The sequence below is a fragment of the Salvelinus sp. IW2-2015 genome, unplaced genomic scaffold (genome assembly GCF_002910315.2).
Source record: "Salvelinus sp. IW2-2015 unplaced genomic scaffold, ASM291031v2 Un_scaffold4663, whole genome shotgun sequence".
NCBI classification, from domain to species: domain Eukaryota; kingdom Metazoa; phylum Chordata; class Actinopteri; order Salmoniformes; family Salmonidae; genus Salvelinus; species Salvelinus sp. IW2-2015.
Genome location: NW_019945932.1, coordinates 15,851 through 36,134, shown reverse-complemented (window position 1 = coordinate 36,134; position 20,284 = coordinate 15,851). Strand labels below are relative to the sequence as shown.

The following is a 20,284-nucleotide window of genomic DNA, read 5'->3' as shown; positions in this document are numbered from 1 at the left end:
GAGACAGTTTCGTGAGACCTACTGCGACGAGAGCCGGAGCGAGCGAGCGACAGAGAGCGAGAGAGCGACGCCTGCACGCCGCGGGGCGCTGCGACAAGAGAGAGAGATCCGCCTGGGGCGAGTGAGCGACAGAACGCGCCGCGAGCCCCCGCGAGCGAACAGAGAAGAGAACGCGACGCGAGCGACAGAGGAGCGAGCGAGCGACAGAGAGAGAGCGATGGATTAGCTGACAGAGAGAGAGCTGAGAGAGCGACAGAGAGAGCGAGCCTCAGAGAGAGAGAGCAAAAGAGAGAGAGATGAAGAGAGCGACAGAGACGAGAGCGAGGCGTCAGAGAGAGAGAGCGTCAGAGAGAGAGAGAGAGAAGAGCGTCAGAGATCATGAGAGCGTCACAGAGAGAGAGCAACAGAGAGAGAGCAACAGGAGAGAGGCAAGGAGAGCAGGAGAGCAACAGAGAGAGACGAGAGCAACAGAGAAGGAGAGAGAGCGAGCGAGTAGAGAGAGAGCGAGCGAGCGACAGAGAGAGAGCCGTGCGAGCGAGCGAGAGATCGGGGAGCGGACACGAGCGACGAGAGAGAGCGAGAAGCGCGCGCGAGGTAGTGGACGCGTGCCTCTGCCGCGACAGAGAGAGAGAGACGATAAGGCGGCGACAGGAGAGAGAGAGCAGCGGCTAGCGACAGAGAGAGAGAGAGAGAGCGAGCGGAGCGACAGAGAGAGAGGAGGCGACGCGAGCTGACAGAGAGAGATAGAGCGACGACGACGAGAGAGCGAGCTGAGCGCAGAGTTAGGCGATGGCGTCGACAAGCCGTGGGGGCATAATGCGATGCGAGGCGACAGCGAGGCGAGCGCGACGAGCCGAGCCTGAGCGCGAGAGTCGTGCTCGCGAGCAGCGAACAGACGACGATGACGCGCGACAGAGCGAGATCGAGCGCGACAGAGCGAGAGAGCGCGACAGAGCGATTTGAAGAGGCGCGACAGAGCGGAGCAGCGCGCAGAGCGAGAGAACCCCCGAGGAGCGCGACAAGAGCGAGAGGAGCGCGACAGAGCGAGAGGCGCGACAGAGAGAGAGAGCGCGACAGAGGAGAAGAGCGCGACAGAGAGAAGAGAGCGCGACAGAGAGAGACGAGCGCGACAGAGAGAGAGAGCGCGACAGAGAGTAGGAGCGCGACAGAGCGAGAGGCGCGACAGAGCGAGAGAGCGGACAGGCGAGAGAGGGGGGCGCGAAAGAGCGAGATGAAGCGCGACAGAGCGACGAGAGCGCGACAGACGAGCGACGAGCGCGGCAGAGAGAGAGGAGCGCGACGAGAGAGAACGAGCGCGACCAGGAAGATGAGCGCGACAGAGAGGAGAGCGCGACAGAGAGAGATGAGCGCGACAGAGAGAGAGAGGCGACAGAGAGAGAGAGCGCGACAGAGAGCAGAGAGCGCGACAGAGAGAGAGAGCGCGACAGAGAGGATGAGCGCAGAAAGAGAGGGCGGACAGAGAGAGAGAGCGCAGACAGAGAGAGGAGCGCGGGACGAGAGAGAGAGCGGGGCGAGCGGCACAGAGCACGAGAAGCGAGCGAGCGTACAGGAGGAGCCTGGGCGACAGAGAGAGAGAGCGGTGCGAGCGGCGACGCAGGAGAGCGGCGAGGACACGAGAGGAAAGCGGCGAGGACAGAGGAGAGACGAGCGAGCGACAGAGAAGAGACGCGGAGTCGACAGAGAGAGAGCGAGCGACAGAGAGAGATGCGGAGCGGGCGACAGAGAGCGATGTGAGCGACAGACAGAGCGGAGCGACAGACAGAGCGAGCGACAGACAGAGGGAGCTGACAGGAAGAGCGAGCACAGACAGACGCGAGCGACAGAGCGAGCGGACAGACCGGAGCGAGCGACAGACAGACAGAGCGGCGACGTCGGACGAGGACGACAGACGCGAGCGACAGACAGAGCGACAGACAGAGCGACAGACAGACGCGGCGACAGACAGAGCGAGCGACAGACCAAGAGCGAGCGAGCGACAGACAGACTTCGAGCGACAGGACAGGCGCGCGACAGACAGCAGACAGAGCGAAGCGACGAGAGCATCGACCAGACAGGACAGAGGCGACGACAGCACAGAGCACGGGACGAGCCGAGCGACAGACAGAGCCGAGCGACAGACAGAGCGAGCGACAGAGCAGCGAAGCAGAGCGACAGACGATCGAGCGACAGACCAGGCGAGCGACAGACGCAGTCGAGCGACAGACAGAAGCGACGACAGACAGACAGACAGAGACGAGGCGACAGACAGGACAGAGCGGAGCGACAGACAGAGCGAGCGACAGACAGAGCGAGCGCAGACAGAGCCGGGACAGACAGAGCGAGCGACAGACAGAGCGACAGGGACAGAGCGAGCGAAGACAGACAGAGCGAGCGAAGAACAGAGAGAGAGAGAGCCGACAGAGCGAGAGAGAGCGACAGAGCGAGAGAGCGCGACAGAGCAGAGAAGAGCGCGAAGAGAGAACAGAGCGCGACAGAGAGAGAGAGCGCCGACAGCAGAGAGAGAGCGGACGAGAGAGAGAGCGCGACAGAAAGGAGAGAGAGCGCCGACCAGAGAGAGAGGCGAAGGATGCGACAGAGGAGACGAGCGCGACAGAGAGAGAGAGCGCGAAGAGAGAGAGAGCGCGACAGAGAGAGAGACGCGCGGACAGAGAGAGAGAGCGCGACAGGAGAGAGGAGAGCGCGACAGAGAGAGAGAGCGCGACAGAGAGAGACGAGCGCGACAGAGAGAGAGAGCGCGACAGAGAGAAGAGAGCGCGACAGAGAGAGAGAGCGCGACAGAGAGAGAGAGCGCGAAGAGAGGATGTAGAGCGCGACAGAGAAGAGAGCGCGACAGAGAGACAGAGCGCGGACAGAGAGAGAGAGCGGGCGACACGAGGAGGGAGCGGGCGGACAGAGAGAGAGAGCGAGGACAAGAAGACGAGCGGACAGGAGAGAGCGAGCGACAGAGAGAGACGCGCGCGGCGCCAGAGAGAGAGCGAGCGAGCGCCAGAGAGAGAGCGGCGAGCGACAGAAGAGCGAGCGACAGGACAGAGCGAGCGACAGACAGAAGCGAGCGACAGACAGAGCGGAGCGACAGGACAGAGCGAGCGACAGACAAGGCGAGCGACAGACAGGCGCGACAACGACGAGCAGGACAGACAAGCTGGAGCGACAGCAGAGCGAGCTACATACGAGCGAGCCGACAGACAGAGCGGAGCGACAGACAGAGCGACGCGACAGACAGAGCGAGGCGACAACAGAGCGAGCGGAACAGACAGAGCGAGCGACAGACAGAGCCGAGCGACAGACAGACGAGCGACAGACAGAGCGAGCTGGACCGACAGACGAGAGACAGGCGAGGACAGAGCGAGCGACAGAGCGAGCTCAGACAGGAGGAGCGAACAGGACAGAGCGAGCGACAGACAGAGCGATGCGAGCGACAGACAGAGCGCGCGACAGACATAGCGAGCGACAGACAGAGCGAGCACGACAGACAGGCGAGCGAAGCGCAGACAGAGCGAGCGACAGACAGACAGAGCGAGTGACGGACAGAAGAGCGAACAGACAGACGAGCGGAGCGACAGACAGAGCTTACGACAGACAGAAGCGAGCGCAGACAGACGCGAGCGACACCGACAGAGCGGCGACAGCAAGCGAGCGACAGACAGAGCGAGCGACAGACAGAGCGAGCGACAGGACGACGCGAGCGACAGACAAGACGACAGACAGACGCGAGCGACAGACAGAGCCGAGCGAACAGGACAGACGAGCGACAGACGGACAGAGCGAGCGACAGACAGCGGCCAGCTAGCGAGCGACAGACCGACAGACAGACCGCGAGCGACCAGACCAGACAAGCGAGCGACCAGACAGACAGAGCGAGCGCAGACGAGCGAGCGGACAGAGCGAGCGATCAGACAGAGCGTGAGCGACAGACAGAGCGAGCGACAGACAAGAGGACAGGACAGAGGAGCGATAGACAGAGCGAGGACAGACCAGACGCGAGCGACGACAGAGCGTAGCGGAGCGACAGCAGATCGGCGACGACAGAGCGAGCGACGACCAGGACAGACAGACAGAGCGAGCGACCGACAGAGCGACGCGACAGACAGACAGAGCGAGCGACCAGACAGAGCGATGCTTCTTTGGACGACAGACGCGAGCGACAGACAGAGCGAGCCGACGACAGAGGCGAGCGGACCAGACAGAGCGACAGACCAGAGCGGCGACAGGACAGACAGAGCGAGCGACAGAAGAGGAGAGAGCAGCCAGAGCGAGAGAGCGCGACAGAGGAGAGACGAGACCGCGACAGAGAGGAAGTGAGCGCGACAGAGAAGAGAGAGGCGACAGAGGAGAGAGCGCGACAGAGAGGAGAGGCGCGCAGGGAGAGAGAGCGCACAGAGAGAGAGACGCGCGACAAGAGGAGCGCGCGACCAGAGAGATTAGAGCGCGACAAGAGACGAGAGGCGCGACGAGTAGAGACGAGGCGCGACGAGAGAGAGAGCGCGGCAGAGATTAGACGAGCGCGACAGAGAGAGAGCGCGACAGAGAGAGAGCGCGAAGAGAGAGATGAGCGCGACAGAGGAAAGAGCGCGACAGAGAGAGAGAGCGCGACAGAAGAGAGAGAGCGCAGACAATAGAGGAGGCGCGACAGAGAGAGAAGAGCGCGAAGAGAGAGGCAGCCGACCAGAAGGAGGAGCGCGACAGAGAGAGAGAGCGCGACAAGACGAGAGAGAGCGGGCGAAGAGAGAGAGAGCGGAGCCGGACAAGAGAGAGAGCGGCGGAAGAGTGAGAGCGAGCGACAGAGAGAGAGGCCCGAGCGACAGAGAGAGAGCGCAGCGACAGAGAGAGAGCGAGCGAGCGACAGAGAGACGTCAGCGAGCCGACAGGAGAGAGAGCGAGCTGGCGAACAGAGAGAGAGCGAAGCGAGCGACAGACAGAGCGAGCGACAAGACAGAGCGAGCGACAGAAGAGCGGAGCGACAGACAGAGCGAGCGACGGACAGAGCGAGCTGACAGACAAGCGAGCGTAGACGAGCGAGGCCGACAGACGAGCGAGCGGACAGCAGAGCGAGCACAGCAGACAGAGCGAGCCGACAGGCGGACAGAGCGAGCGACAGACGAGCGAGCGGACAGACTAGACAGGCGTGCGACAGACAGACGCCGAGCGACTAGACATAGCGGCTGACAGGAAGAGCGAGCGACAGACAGAGCGAGCACGACAGAGGAGCGAGCAGACAGATCGAGCGCAGACAGAGCGGAGGACAGGACAGCGATGCGAGCGACAGACAGAGCGAGCGACAGCAGAGCGGCGACGGGACAGAGCGAGCGACAGACTAGCGACGCGACCAGACAGAGCGACAGCACAGAGCGACAGAAGAGCGACGGACAGAGCCGGCGGACAGACAGACGAGGCGAGCAGAACACGACAGACGAGAGCGACAGACAGAGATGAGCGAAGACAGGAAGAGAGCGACAGGACAGAGAGAGAGGCGGACAGACAGAGAGAGCGACAGACAGAGGAGCGACAGACGACAGAGAGAGCGACAGACAGAGAGCAGACAGAGAGACAGAAACAGAGAGACAGACAAGAGACAGAGGAGAGGACCACGACGAGACAGAAGAGCGACAGACAGAGAGACAGGAGCGCGACACGAGGAGAGCGACAGAGGACAGAGAGAGCGACAGAAGAACAGAGAGAGCGACAGGAGAAATATCTGTCCATTTCCCTACAGTGTGGAATTTTAGCAGAGCATCAATTCTATCACATTCACACAACGACTTTGCAACGTCCTTGAAAAGCATTCCTTTTCCGAAGGATGATCTGTGACTAACAGGCTAAAAGCGAGCGATGCGACAGAGGGAGAGAGCAGAGCGACGCAGAGAGAGAGCGAGGGCGACAGACGAGAGAGCGGATGCGAGCGACAGAGAGAGAGGCGAGCGAGCGACAGACAGAGCGGCGACAGACAGACGCGAGCGACAGACAGAGCGCTGACAGGACAGCGGAGCGCAAGAGGCGAGGCGAGCAGGACAGACAGAGCGAGCGACAGACAGAGCGAAGCGAGCGAGACAGAAGACGAGCGACAGACGGAGAGCGAGGGACGACAGACAGAGCGACGAGACAGAGCGACAAGACAGACCACGACAGACAGAGGAGCGGCAGACAGACAGAGCGAAGCGACAGACAGACAGCAGCGAGCGACATGACAGCAGCAGACGAGCGACAACAGAAGAGCAGGCAGACAAGACAGAGAGCGAAGCGAAGCGAGCGACCAGGAGCGAAAGACCAGAGCACGCAGCCAGAGCGAGCGACAGACAAGCAGGACGAACAACGACAGAGCGAGCGACAGACAGAGCGAGCGGACAGACAGGACAGAGCGAGCGAAGCAGACAGACAAGGCGACCAGACAGACAGACAGAGCGAGCGACCAGACAGACAGAGCGAGCGACAGACAGACGACGCCGACAGACAGACAGAGCGAGCGACAGCACCAGAGCGAGCGACAGACGAGCGAGCGAACAGGACAGAGCGAGCGACAGACAGGAGCCGAGCGAACGACAGACAGAGAGCGAGCGACAAACAGAGAGAGCGAGCGACAGATAGAGAGAGCGACAGACAGACAGAGAAGAGCGACGGACACGACAAGGAGGACAGAAGACGAGAACGAAGACAGACAGAGAGAGCGACAGACAGACAGAGAGAGCGACTCAGACAGAGAGAGAGAGCGACAGACCAAGGGAGAGCGACAGACAGAAGAGAGCGGACAGACACGAGAGCGGACAGGACAGAGAGACATGAGAGACGATAGAGACTACGAACGCAGAGAGACATAGATAGGACAAGAGAGAAGAGAGGCGGACATGACAGAGAGACCGAGAGACGACAGACGAGAGCGACAGAGAGACAGAGAGCGACAGACAGAGCCGAGCGAAACAGAGCGAGCGACAAGCGACAAGACGACAGAGCGACAGACCAGACAGAGCCGAGCGAGAACAGACAGAGCGAGCGAAGACAGACATTTGAGCGAGCACGAGACAAACACTAGCGAGCGAAACAGACAGACATAACGGCGACAGCAAACAACGAGCTTGAGCAGACAGACAAGACAGAGCGAGCGCACGACAGACAGCGAGACAGAGCACGACAGACGAGCGACAATAGACAGATGCGACGCAGACAGAGCGAGCGCGACAGCAGGCGACAAGCGACAGCAGAGGAGGCAAAAGGACAGAGAAGAGGCGACAACAGGAGAGCGACAGACAGAGAGAGCGACAGGACAGAGAGAGCGACAGACAGAGAGGCGACAGACAGTAGCGAGCGACAGACACAAGAAGCGAGCGCGCAGACAGAGATGCGAGCGACGACGGCAGAACAAAGAGGCGAGCGACCAACAGAGAGAGCGAGCGACAAGTACCAGATGAGACCCGCAGGAGAGCGACAGACAGACAAGAGAGCGACCGACAGACAGAGCAGGACGAGGCAGACAGACAGAGAGAGCGCCGAGAGCATGACAGAGAGACGAGTAGAAGCCAAAACGAAACAGAAGAGAGCGACAGACAGAGAGAGAGAGCGACAGACAGAGAGAGAGATGCGAACAGTACAGAGACGCGACAGACAGAAGAGAGACGACAGACGAAGAGGACAGAAGAGAGCGATCAGACATGAGAGACAGAGAGAGCGACAGACAGAGAGACAGAGAGAGCGACCAGAGAGAGCGACAAGAACAGAGAGACAGAGAGAGCACAGAGAGTATATCTGGTCCATTTTCCCCTACATGGAATTTAAGCAGAGCCAATTCAATCAAATTCTATCACATTCACACAAAGACTTTAGCAACGTCCTTGGAAAAGCATTCCTTCCGAAAAGGATGATCTGTGATAACAGCATAAAAGCAGAATACATAAAAGCAGAATATTGGCGTATGTACCTTTACACTGCTCTTTGTTTTACATGTTTCACTGCATTAATTTAGTGCCAGTGGAATACTTATCATGTATTACTAAACAGGATTGACTGAGACCCTGGCTCTACCGGAGACCTTAAAGTCAACTGTAATGGTGTTACACAAGTTCCTAAAGTACTACTAGACTAGACGTTACTTTAAAGTTGCAGTGGGGACCCTGTAGGCAGGCCAAGATATTATGATGTGGTAGTTTTCAGGTTACATTTCTATTTCAATTCAAGTGATGAATCAACATTCAACTGCTTTTTGTTCTATGTTGCTCTGTCTGTATGCTACGTCTTGCTTTTCCTATGTTGCTATGTCTGTATGCTATGTCTTGTTCTATGTTGCTATTGTCCATATTGTAATTGTTTTTAATAACCTGCCCAGGGACTGCGGTTGAAAATTAGCCGGCTGGCTAAAACCGGCACTTTTACTGAAACGTTGATTAATGTGCACTGTCCCTGTAAAAATAAAATAAACTCAAACTCAATTCAACAACCGAAAATCGTATTTATTTTCAAAGATGATTTTTCTTTTCATTACTCAAATTCCAATGGACGTATTGAATTGATGAGAGTTGAAAAGGAATTGACCCCACATCAGGTGTATGGTAAACCAGGTATGTGACACCTTATTGGGATGGAAGACCTCTCCTACAGTACAGTACCTTTTCTGTGACGGTGCGGGCACACTCTATGAGCTCTCTCTTGGTGTAACTGTCTGASGGGGTGATCTGCAGCGCTCCAGCCTTCTGCACCAGGAAGATACAGCCGTGACCCAGCTCCTGGACACCAGCCTTGATCTGGAAACCAATCTGGAGGGAGACAGAACCAGCATARAAGACACCAATCAACYCAAGAYATAACTTAATGCTAACCTAATAAGGTGACAAAATAAAGATTTAATTGAATACTCTCTGGTTGTACATTTGAATCCAGGTTATCTGGAACCAGGTTTGTTGAGTAGAAAGCAGATTAGTGACGTAGTAGTCAAATTGGGACAATAGAGATGGGTGGATGGATGGATGGATGGGATTGACTGTAGTGATTGGATACCTCCTGGGGTTCTGCAGTGTGCGCGGCCAGACGTCCCTGCAGCGCCAGCTGGCTGTAGTCTGTGGTCACCCGAGAGGCCAGACCCCCCAGCTCCTCTGGACACGTCACAGACTTGGTCATCTAGAGGACAGAGAGACCAGTCAACATTAACACAAGACTTCCTGAATCCTTGAAAGGAATAGAGAAAACTATACAACACAGAGTCTGCTGGAGGAAGTTTGAGGATGACTTGTGGTCCACAGGAAGAAAAAGGGGTTAAGTCCTAAAACAAGACGTTTGGATAATTCTTTCAAAGAATGTTGGCTATGTTACCGCAAAGCACTTTGTGACAAATGTTGTCGTAAAGAGGGCATTATAAATACAATATTATTGATTGCTCGCTCTTGAGATAAATTGTAATTAAAAAAAAATATATATATGTATTTCCATCTGAATCTAATTTACCATTTCCTGGGCGGTGACCGCAATGGCCTTGGAGTATTTCACCATGGTAGTCTGGTAGTCTACAAACGATCCTTCTGGTTCAGGAGAAGTCCCCTCGTCCAGCTGAGGAAAGGAAACAAACATAGAAAACCCTTACTCAACCAAAAATAAACCCTCATTCAAACATGAAAAAATAAATAACATTCTAACCCCCCCAAAAAACAAAAATCAACCCTTTTTCAACCAAACATACAAAACCTTATTCTAACTAAAAACCAAACCGTATTCAACCAAACATTAAACCCTTAAGCCAAACATACAACCCTTATTCAACCTGCATTACCAACTCCCTTGGCATACTGATCTGTTTTAACATACTTTGTTACTAAAGTCTTCCTGGCAAAGTATCCACCTTCATAATATGATAATGAATATGCACATTAGCTCATTCCAATTCATCATTAGCCTATCAGTCTGTAAATATACTGTCACTTATTAGACACCCGTTAGGGTAGCCTAGTGGTTAGAGCGTTGGACTAGTAACCGAAAGGTTGCAAGTTCAAATCCCTGAGCTGACAAGTCACAAATCGGTTGTTCTGCCACTGAACAGTCAGTTAACCCACTGTTCCTAGGCCGTGATTGAAAATAAGAATTTGTTCATAACTGACTTGCCTAGATTAATAAAGGTTAAAAAAAAACATAAAATGTACGATGTCAGTCACTTTACCACATCAACACAGAGTAAGACACAAATGGTTTCCAAATGGATGCTTCTGGCTGGAATGTGTTTTGATGATAATAGTGATAGACAGGTATCCACTATGTTAAAACCTGTAATTCACCTCCACTACAAATGCAGGTTAAAGAACGCTGTTATCTCAGCAAATTATCTCAATATCCCCATTTATTCAAGTCAGACACATTCATACAGAGTTCATAGGAATGTGCATTAATGATTTATGACATAAACCGCAGCATAGATGCAGATCAAGTTGGAGACAAACACAGCACGTCAGATTCTACAGCTTGCCCAGACCACTTCTTGAGAGAGAGATAAAACAAGCTGTTTCAACATTCGAGGCTTCTTCTTCCTACACAGCCAAAGATATTGATTCTTTATAATGCAACTGATAACCATAATGGCAAAAGCACTCTCTATCAGCAACACCACTCCATGTCAACAGACTGGCAATGAGAGCAATGAGAGCAATGAGAGCAATGAGAGCATTGAGAGCATTGAGAGCATTGAGAGCATTGAGAGCATTGAGAGCAATGAGAGCATTGAGAGCATTGAGAGCAATGAGAGCATTGAGAGCATTGAGAGCATTGAGAGCATTGAGAGCATTGAGAGCAATGAGAGCAATGAGAGCATTGAGTCCATTGCCAGTCTGTTGACATGGAGCGGTGTTGCTGCATCATCCACTCAGCCTGCCCATGGCCTCAATGGAATCCACCATGCCCCCCACACCCCACTCATCCTGCCCCCACACCACACTCATCCTGCCCCCCACACCACACTCATCCTGCCCCCCGTCACCCCCACTCACCCTGCCCATGGCCTCAATGGAATCCACCATGCCCCCACACCCCACTCATCCTGCCCCCCCACCCCACACTCATCCTGCCCCCGTCACCCCACTCAGCCTGCCCCCCACACACACTCATCCTGCACCCCGTCACACCACTCACCCTGCCATGCCCTCAGCGATAGAGTCCACCATGGCCCCACCATACCCCCTTCGCTGGCGGCCTCGTTAGGTACCATAATGTCATCCACCGCCTCCCTCATCAGCTGAGCAGCCTCCGCTATGGCATCATGGGTATGGGACGCCTTCATACAGACAGATATACATACAGTTGAAGTCTGAAGTTACATACACTTATGTTGAAGTCATTAAAACTATTTTTTCAACCACTCTACAAATTTCTGTTACAAAACTATAGTTTTGGCAAGTCGGTTAGGCATTTACTTTCTGCATGACACAAGTCATTTTTCCAACAATTGTTTACAGACAGATTATTTCACTTATAATTCACTGTATCACAATTCCAGTGGGCAGAAGTTTACATACACTAAGTTGACTGTGCCTTTAAACAGCATGGAAAATTCCAGAAAATTATGTCATTGCTTTAGAAGCTTCTGATAGGCTAATTGACATTATTTGAGTCAATTGGAGTGTACCTGTGGTGTATTTCAAGCCTGAAACTCAGTGCCTCTTTGCTTGACATCATGGAAATCAAAAGAAATCAGCCAGAACCTCAATTTATTTTAGACCTCCACAAGTCATGTTCATCCTTGGAAGCAATTTCCAAATGCTCTGAAGGTACCACGTTCATCTGTACAAACAATAGTACGCAAGTTAAACACCATGGGACCACGCAGAAAGGAGATGTGTCCGTCTCCTAGAGATGAACGTACTTTGGTGTGAAAGTGCAAATCAATCCCAGAACAACAGAAAGGACTTGTGAAGATGCTGGAGAAAAACAGGTACAAAAGTATCTATTCCACAGTAAAACGAGTCCTATATCAACATAACCTGAAAGGACGCTCAGCAAGGAAGAAGCCACTGCTCAAAACCGCCATAAAAAAGCCAGACTACGGTTTGCAACTGCACATGGGGACAAAGATCGTACTTTTTTGGAGAAATGTCCTCTGGTCTCATGAAACAAAAATAGAACTGTTGGCCATAATGACCATGTATGTTTGGAGGAAAAAGGGGGTGGCTTGCAAGCGAAGAACACCATCCCAACCGTGAAGCACGAGGGTGGCAGAATCATGTTGTGGGGGTGCTGCAGAGGGACTGGTGCACTTCACAAAATAGATGGCATCATAGGGAGGAAAATTAGGTGGATATATTGAAGCAACATCTCAAGACATCAGTTAGGAAGTTAAAGACTTGGTCGCAAATGGGTCTTCCAAGTGGACAATGACCACAAGCATACTTCCAAAGTTGTGGAAAAATGGCAACAAATAAGGACAACAAAGTCAAGGTATTGGAGTGGCCATCACAAAGCCCTGACCTCAATCACATGAAAATGGTGGACAGAACTGAAAAAGCGTGTGCGAACAAGGAGGCCTACAAACCTACTCAGTTACACCAGCTCTGTTAGGAGGAATGGGCAAAAATTCACCCAACTTATTGTGGGAAGCTTGTGGAAGGCTAGCTGAAATCTTTGACCCAAGATAAACAATTTAAAGGCAATGCTACAAATACTAATTGAGTGCATGTAAACTCTGACCACTGGAATTGATGAAAGAAGTAAAAGCTGAAATAAATTCTCTACTATTATTCTGACATGTCACATTCTTAAAATAAAGTGGTGATCCTAACTGACCTAAATCAGGGAAGTTTACTAGAGATTAATGTCAGGAATTGTAAAAAACTGAGTTTAAATGTATTTGGCTAAGGTGTTGTAAACTCCAACTTCAACTGTATATGTTAACTCCTAGTCTCTTCACTTCCTAAGTTAAACTTAGAGAAGTGCATCAATTAGTTATTGTTCAAACAACATACGTATTAGTTAATAGCAACTGTATAGGTTATATTGCATAATTCATAAAGATGAGGTGGAGTTTCCCCCTTGTGTTATAAAGCACTTTGAATGATTTAAAAATCCAATCAATTAAAGTTTCAATGATGGTAGGCTTTAGATAGGTTTTTTCAAAAGACCCAAAGTCCTGTTAAACTGTGAGGGTTCACCCTGGGGTAGGGTTGGGCCATGTATCCTATTTTAAGGTATGGATCCACATCATGTATCCTATTTTAAGGTATGGATCCACATACCCGTATGGATTTTTACAATACGGTCTATGACACAGTGCTAAATATGATACAGTGCTAAATACATGGAAAGTTGGATAACTTCACTGTCAGTTTTGTCCTAGTTGAGCATAAAACAAATATAATGTAAAAATCCCATTAAAAACACTTATAATTCATTTTTGCCATCCCAGGGGCATGCACTACTCATAAAACAGGTTTAGAACTTGTATTATTCAGATACTTCAACATACCGTCAAATACTGACATAAATTACAAAAATATTGTAACATGATATTTTGGCCCTATCGCCCATATTTCTCCATACCCTGGGGTTTCCTCCTCCCTCCTTGGCTGCGTAGATCATCTGCAGGGCGGACTCTGCCAGGGTCTTAGTCTGGTCCAGGAAGGCCATCTGCTGCTGGTGGTCCTGCAGCTTGGACGCCACGCCCACCGACGCCCTGATCAGAGGCTCATAGTAGCCCGCCAGCTGGGTCACCTGGGATGGAAAGGTGTCAAGGGTCAGAGGTTAATGTGTCAGACTGATTATTGTTACGTTCCAGATCGTCATAAAATTAAAAAAAAACATGGAACGTAGCTATTGACTGCACCTGACAGGTGATATAGMCCTAGTATTGGTAACAGTGATGATGCTGCAACTAGTTACCTTGTGTCCTAGTTGGGCAGCTTCCCCTCTGGCGGCTGTAGATATTGGGTCGATTAGGTATCCAATCTCTTGCACTGTGGACGTCAGCTGCTCTTGCAAGGCCTGATGGGATTGAGTAAAATAATTTCAACATTGGTCATTATGCAAGGCATGTTGTGGTTCTGTGGCAATTCTGACGCTCCCTGTCCAAACTGCTTTTAACTTAATTCAAATGGCAGTTGGTCTCAATTAGCAGTAGACCTGATCAAGGATCTGTTGCCCACTAACGGACAGAGAGATTGAGAGARATGGGTAAARGGAGAGAAGGATGGATAGAGAGAGAATGAGAGAGGGGRGGGTTGCCTGTGGGTCAGCAGAGCGTGTAGTGTCTCATTAACGATCATTACCTCCAGTGAGATGTCATCCCTKCTGGCCAGGTTCTGGCTGACTGCGGCTAGCGAGGCCTGCTCAATGTTCCGGATACATCTGTTGATGTTATCTATGGAGTAGTCACACTCCCTCTGGCCTGGAGCCTTGTCCCTGAGAGGCGGAGAGAGAGAAATAGAGAGGGTAGAGAGGGAAAGAGGATGAAATAAATAAAAAGAGCATGTTTATTTATGTCAGCTAGCAGGCATCCAACAGGATCAGAGAGATCTGGAGAGATGGTGAATTCTAACAAACCATGAGTAAGCCGATCAAAAGCCTTGAGCCAAATCAGCCAATCAGAGATCAAGGATGTACATWATGGTCTTGTCCAACCTCTGAAGGTTATTATAACTGCTTATCATAACTTAATGAGTTATAACAGCTGTCCATGTCCAGGCCAGTAAGAAGTGCAGTGCTGTCACTGTGCTAACCTGATGGCCGTGATGAGAYCTTTGATGGAGTCGGACACAGTCCGAGAGTGGCCAGCCAGGACCGACCAGGTGGGTGGATCTTTGGGGTTAATAACCAGTGAACGTGCAGTCTTCAGCAGGTGGGTGGAGCTGTCCAGCATGGAGAGAGCTGATTGGAGGATGGGCTCCTGAGCAGCAGAGCCCTGCACATAAACAAACGAATGAAAGAGGAGCATCTCCATGACAACCATTACAAATAAACTGTTTAACGTAAACGTTTTCTACACCCACAATGTCATTGCAGTTGCTCTCAGACATCAAAATAAGGTTTCAACTTTCACACAAGTTGAACGGAGCACCATGTTTAGAAATGGCCAGAAGTGTGTAGTCGTACCTCATTGCTGATCTGAGCAGGGACGCTRGCGAACTCTGGATTAGACGCAAACGCTGTGAGGTTCTCAACAGCCTCTATGAGTGGAGCTGTGGCCACCAGACACGTGTTCCTATTCTCCTGAGAGAAATCACCATCCAGAGCCTAGAGRGAAAGAAATGGAGAAACCCAGGTCAATATACACATAATGGGCCAGTTTATCAGTTCAAAAAACCTMATTGGAGTCTGCAGTCTTACCTTTATAGTTTTGACCAGGTTGGCTGTGCTGTTGGCCACCTCCTTGGCAGATTGGACAAAGTGTCTCTTGGCTGTGGGGTTGGCTGTCTTGGAGGAGGCCAGGCGACAGGCGTTGCAAAGAGCTGATGTGTGCTTTGCTACGATGGTGGCAGACGACAGTACCTGAAAACACCCACCATAACAGTCTCAGAAAGCCATACCCTAAATGGGAACATTGGTACGTGGTGGGAGGCAACCCGGATGTCTAGACAGATGAACCATAACACGTCAGATGAAGGACGACAACAAACAAATCAGCAGCTCGGGATTTTTCTAAAGTAGATCACAAGAGATAAACATGACAAAGGGAACAGCTGATGGCTCATAAACATCTCATTTCAATATACTCTTCAAATCAACCCAAGGTGACTAGTTAGTAAACAAATAAAACCAAACAAACCTGTGTTATTATGTCCCAACTGACCTGTGAGGGGCTRCTGTCCGGATCCACCAGGTTCTGACAGGCCATCTGGATCGCCTGATTGGCTCGTGCAAAYTGGATGGCGTCGACCAACCCCTGAYGCCCTGCCTGACTGTTGGGGTCAGACACGCCCACCAGGTAGGAGGCCTGAGGAGAGAGGACAGGAGGAGAGACATCAACATACTGTAGAACCAGACGTGGCTCTCATAGTAGCAGAAAACAGGTAGGCTACAATGTTAGCAGCTTAAATAGCAGCTTTTTACTGAACACAGCATCTGGTCTACACACAGATGGACAGAGCCTACTCATGTGTGGTATATTGATGTAGTAAGGGAAAACCCAGACATGGTCAGTAGTGGAAAAACAGAAGTCCACACTACTYTCTTTCTACACTAGCACAACACTCCCTAGCTCAAGCAGAGCACACATAGGGTGCTCACATMTTCACACAGTATGACACACAGTATGTCTGGTAGGTTCRTAGCATGTCCTAACCTGTCCTGCAGCCTCAGTGAGCCCACACAGGGCCTTGGAGGCCAGTCCCACACAGCCMCCAAACGCTGGCACATCCCCGGTTTTACAGTTCTGAGAAATGCCAGCCATGGACTCTCCCAGGACCTGAAAGAACAGGGGGAACAGAGGAAAAGAGCAGAAGGGAGGGATTAAGCTGTAGCATTCCTCAGCCAGGCAGGTCACCACTCTCTCTCTGCTTTCTCTCTGCTCTCCATCTCTACTCGTTTCCATCTGTCTGGAGGTTGTGGTTATGCTTGCTCTTTCAGCAGCGCTCAGGGTCATGGCCCTCCCTACCTTGGAGTTCTCCATGACGCTCTCGATGCAGTGGAAGTAGGAGAGGTTGCTGACTGGCTCGTTGGGGCTGGCTAGCATTCCTTTCACCGCCTGAGAGGAGAGGGAAAACATCTTAACATCTAGAACAGAACCTGCTAATTTAACTAAAACCAAAGAAACCCATTACAGATACAACTTAAATGAGCTACATGAAAACATTCTCCTAGAGCACTCCCATAATCTATACATTTAACATAACTCACTTTAATGATGCTACTATCCAATCTCTCATAACAACAAAGGCTGCTACAGATGACACTGCTTTTACTAACACCCTTACTGCTCCATCTAACACTCCTGCTACCACCACTATGACTGCAGCTGTTATCAGTAAAGCTAATGTTATTGATGTAAGCTGTTGATGTTGATGGTACCTCCAGCTCTCGTAGGGCATTGTCACACTCCTTCTGTCCCGGGGCCTGCTGTGTGGCCAGTGTGATTAGCTGGTTAATGCTCTCTGTCACTGCTCTGAAACACAGGATGGGAGGGAGAGGAGTGAGAGAGGGGAGAGCCCGAGAGAGCGAGAGCCTGAGAGAGACCGAGAGAGAGACCGAGAGAGAGACCGAGAGAGAGAGAAACCGAGAGAGASGGCGAGAGAAGTTCAAAATGAGAAGCACTTAGACCAGCGTTCAGCTCCATTACACAAACACAAGGTCCCAGGCTCCATTGGTTCCAAATCTAATATTGTGTTCTGGGTCCCTCTGGTCTCTCCCCTCCTCCTCCCTCTCTCTCTCTCTCTTTTTTCAGCAGAATTCCAGCAGGCTTCAGTGAGCCAGTCAGACATTTCAGTCACACACCTCCCTCTTAACCCTCCAATTACCAGACAGGAAATTAACAGCCTCCACAAGCCTGAAGGGAGACAGCACTTCATCTACCACCTGGGAGGACATTTCTGCTGTGAAGTGGAGCTACACTGGAGGTGTGAGATTGAGAAGTGCATGTGTGTCACATCAAAAGCCTTGTCCCTTCCTAAGGCACAGTGAAACCTCCCATTGCTTTGGCCCTGGCATAAGCGTATTGTAACACATTGCAAAAGTTGAATGCACTGTGGGTGGAAAATCTCTTGTTCTAAATCCAACATGACATAATAAATAACCAACCAACAGGTGTGGTATTGTGAGAGCCCACAGAGGGTAGTGTATGGTAGGTACCTTGCAGCAGCAGCCAGAAGGTTCTTGGCATTAGCTGCCCCAGGGTCTACAGACAGAGACTTGGCTGCCAGGAGCAGCTTGCTGGAAGCCATGGAGATGTTCTTCAGGTTACCTATCACCTGGATCTGCTCATCTTTCCTCTACAACATCCACAGCAGAATCACCAGTTATTACAAGTCATAAAYACTAGTTGTAAATCAATCATATACAAAAGTCATACAGAAAGGGCATGAAATGTTGCTAGTCATTTAGAGAGTCTAAATGAACCCAAATCTGCCTAGTAACTGATCCCCTCAGAGCGATGAGATGGCTGTATAGTGCTAATCAACGCTGAATGTAACCTTTATTTAACTAGGTAAGCCAGTTAAGAACAAATTATTTACAATGACGGCCTACAATGGCCAAACCCAGACGACGCTGGGCCAATTGTGCGCCGTCCATGGTACTCCCAATCCCGGCCAGTTGCGATACAGCCTGGAATCGAACCAGGGTCTGTAGTGACGCTTCTAGCACTGAGATGCAATGCCTTAGACTGCTGCACCACTCAGGAGCCCTGTGCAACTGACTATCCCTGGTCCACCTTTCCATCAGTCAGATGAATAGGAGAATGGAATGGTTTTCTAGCTGCACCATGCTTAACATGTCTATTGTTCCCCTCAAACTCTGTTCTAAACAAAGACTCTATGGTTCCAACTCTGCTGCTGGCAGTTCCTGCAGTCACCTGGGTCTGATTTGGTAATCAGTGTCATGCCATTAAGATTTCCTCCTTCCTTATCAGCAAGGCAGCCCGGAAAAGACCTTCAACTGTCATCTTATTTAGACTACATTTAACAGACCGCCGCTCTGAGGCAATTCAATTGAATATTCCGTATCTATAAGGAAAGATAATCAACAAATAGATTGACTGATGGTTGGCCAAGCTATGACTTTTGAGGCCAATTGGTCAACTTTTCCTCCTCTATTTTCCATCAAATCAGCTTTGATAAATTATACAGTTGGTTCTTATGTCCAAAAGGTGATGAAGATGCTTACGTAAATAAATTAGTCACACTAAAACAGTCACATCCAGTATGGTGCCTCGTTTATGTTCATTAGGCACGAAACAAAACAACAAAAGTGCGTGGAACGGGGAGGCACTATGTGAACTTGTCAGTAAGAAATGTTCATTATGGTTTCCATTGCTATGGTATGGCGTGCCCTAATGAACACGTTCCAGGTTCAGTACCACACAGACAGACCACTGTGACTGCACCTGAGTGTGCCCAGCCATCTCAATGCCGGCGTCCAAGAACTCATCAAAGTCTTCGCTGAACTTCCCAGATGCGTCTGCGAGCTGGGTGCTGGAGCCRCGGGAGGCATGGACCACGTCTCCTGCTGATTGGTTCAGATCTGCTGCGGTCTGGTTCAGCTCGCTCTGGGCCTCCTGGAACGACCTGGTGGATGGAGGGAGCTACAGAGAAAGAGAAAGATAAGAGATAGAGAAATACAGAGAGACAACAAAGACAGCCATAGCGAGTCAGTGTTTAGGTTGTGGTGCAATAAATGTAAGTTTGGTTTAAAAACATTWGATAAGTGTTTGACCTAGCGGCAGTTTTAAATCAATAAACGGGTGATTAACTCAGGGGTAATCAGTGGCTTCACGTGAATGTTTTTTCAATAAAGTAACCTTTACTTAAGGAAGTGTAGAACTTACCGTTTCTCCCAGCAGTTTCTTGCTGGCCTCTCCAATGCTCCTGAGGGCCATGTCCACATCCTTCTGGCCAGGCAGGCAGTTGACACAGTTATTCAGAGAGTGGGACACAGCCTTGGCCACCTGAAGCAGAGAGAACAGGTGTGTGTGAGCACAGGTGTGCGTGTGTGTGTGTGTGTGTGTGAGCGTGCCTGCGTGTGTGTGTGTGATCATTCATGCGTGAACGGAGGTGTTTTCCACAGTAGTGATGTTGCTGAGCTGCAATCACAATCTTAAAATGCTAATGAGCCAAGAAGCATAGCGGAGTAATTGATGTTCCTAATTTGCACTTCTGTTTCCAACAGAACATATGCCAACCAATATGTCTGTGTCCCTGTGGGGCCTAGCAACAGAACAGGAGTCGTGCTGCTGAAAGGATTACTGAATGCACAACTAGGACTACCTGAAAAGATAAAGAGACAATTGAAGCCTTTTATTTGGTAAGATTTAAAAGAGATCATCATCCAAAGAGGAATTCAAGGACTTTTATTGGATTCCATTCAAAAACAAAGGGATCTTCGACACCATGTAAAATGGGTCCTATTTCTCTCTCATTTGCAAAGGAACAGAACAAGCACCACAATACTATGTCCCGTCTGTCCCTTTATCTGCAGAAGCATCTATAGATGCATCCTTTATTCATCTGGTGGGAAGGTTATATGGGGAGGACCAGGCATTAATAATTGATGTGTGCATAAAGCTGTGAATCTCCTGCTACAGCAGGCGGAGGATCAACACCTCACTGTGTTTGACAGGTGATCAGTGTTTTGTTCAGCTGGGCTGATAAAATGTGAACTATTATTT

The 20,284-nt window shown here is 50.7% G+C and overlaps 1 protein-coding gene and 1 pseudogene across 1 annotated transcript; one reads left to right on the top strand and one right to left on the bottom strand.

Annotated features, from left to right (window-relative positions):
- The first annotated feature begins 789 nt into the window (after positions 1 to 789).
- On the top strand, positions 790 to 8,572 carry LOC139026390 (octapeptide-repeat protein T2-like). The gene is made up of 5 exons (XM_070441736.1): positions 790 to 936; positions 1,024 to 1,154; positions 1,413 to 1,647; positions 2,731 to 2,886; positions 8,549 to 8,572. The coding sequence occupies exons 1-5, from the start codon at positions 790 to 792 to the stop codon at positions 8,570 to 8,572; spliced, it is 693 nt and encodes a 230-aa protein (XP_070297837.1).
- Positions 8,442 to 20,284, bottom strand: part of LOC112077535 (talin-2-like) — a 26,253-nt pseudogene continuing 14,410 nt past the window's right edge.

What these genes read in the sequence shown, in the direction of transcription:
- LOC139026390 (XM_070441736.1), top strand. Translation starts at nt 790, where the DNA reads ATGGCGTCGACAAGCCGTGGGGGCATAATGCGATGCGAGGCGACAGCG. An exon ending in GCGAGATCGAGCGCGACAGA is followed by an intron (nt 937 to 1,023) that starts GCGAGAGAGCGC and finishes GAGCGCGACAAG; the next exon opens with AGCGAGAGGAGCGCGACAGA. An exon ending in CGGACAGAGAGAGAGAGCGG is followed by an intron (nt 2,887 to 8,548) that starts GCGACACGAGGA and finishes ACCCCACATCAG; the next exon opens with GTGTATGGTAAACCAGGTAT.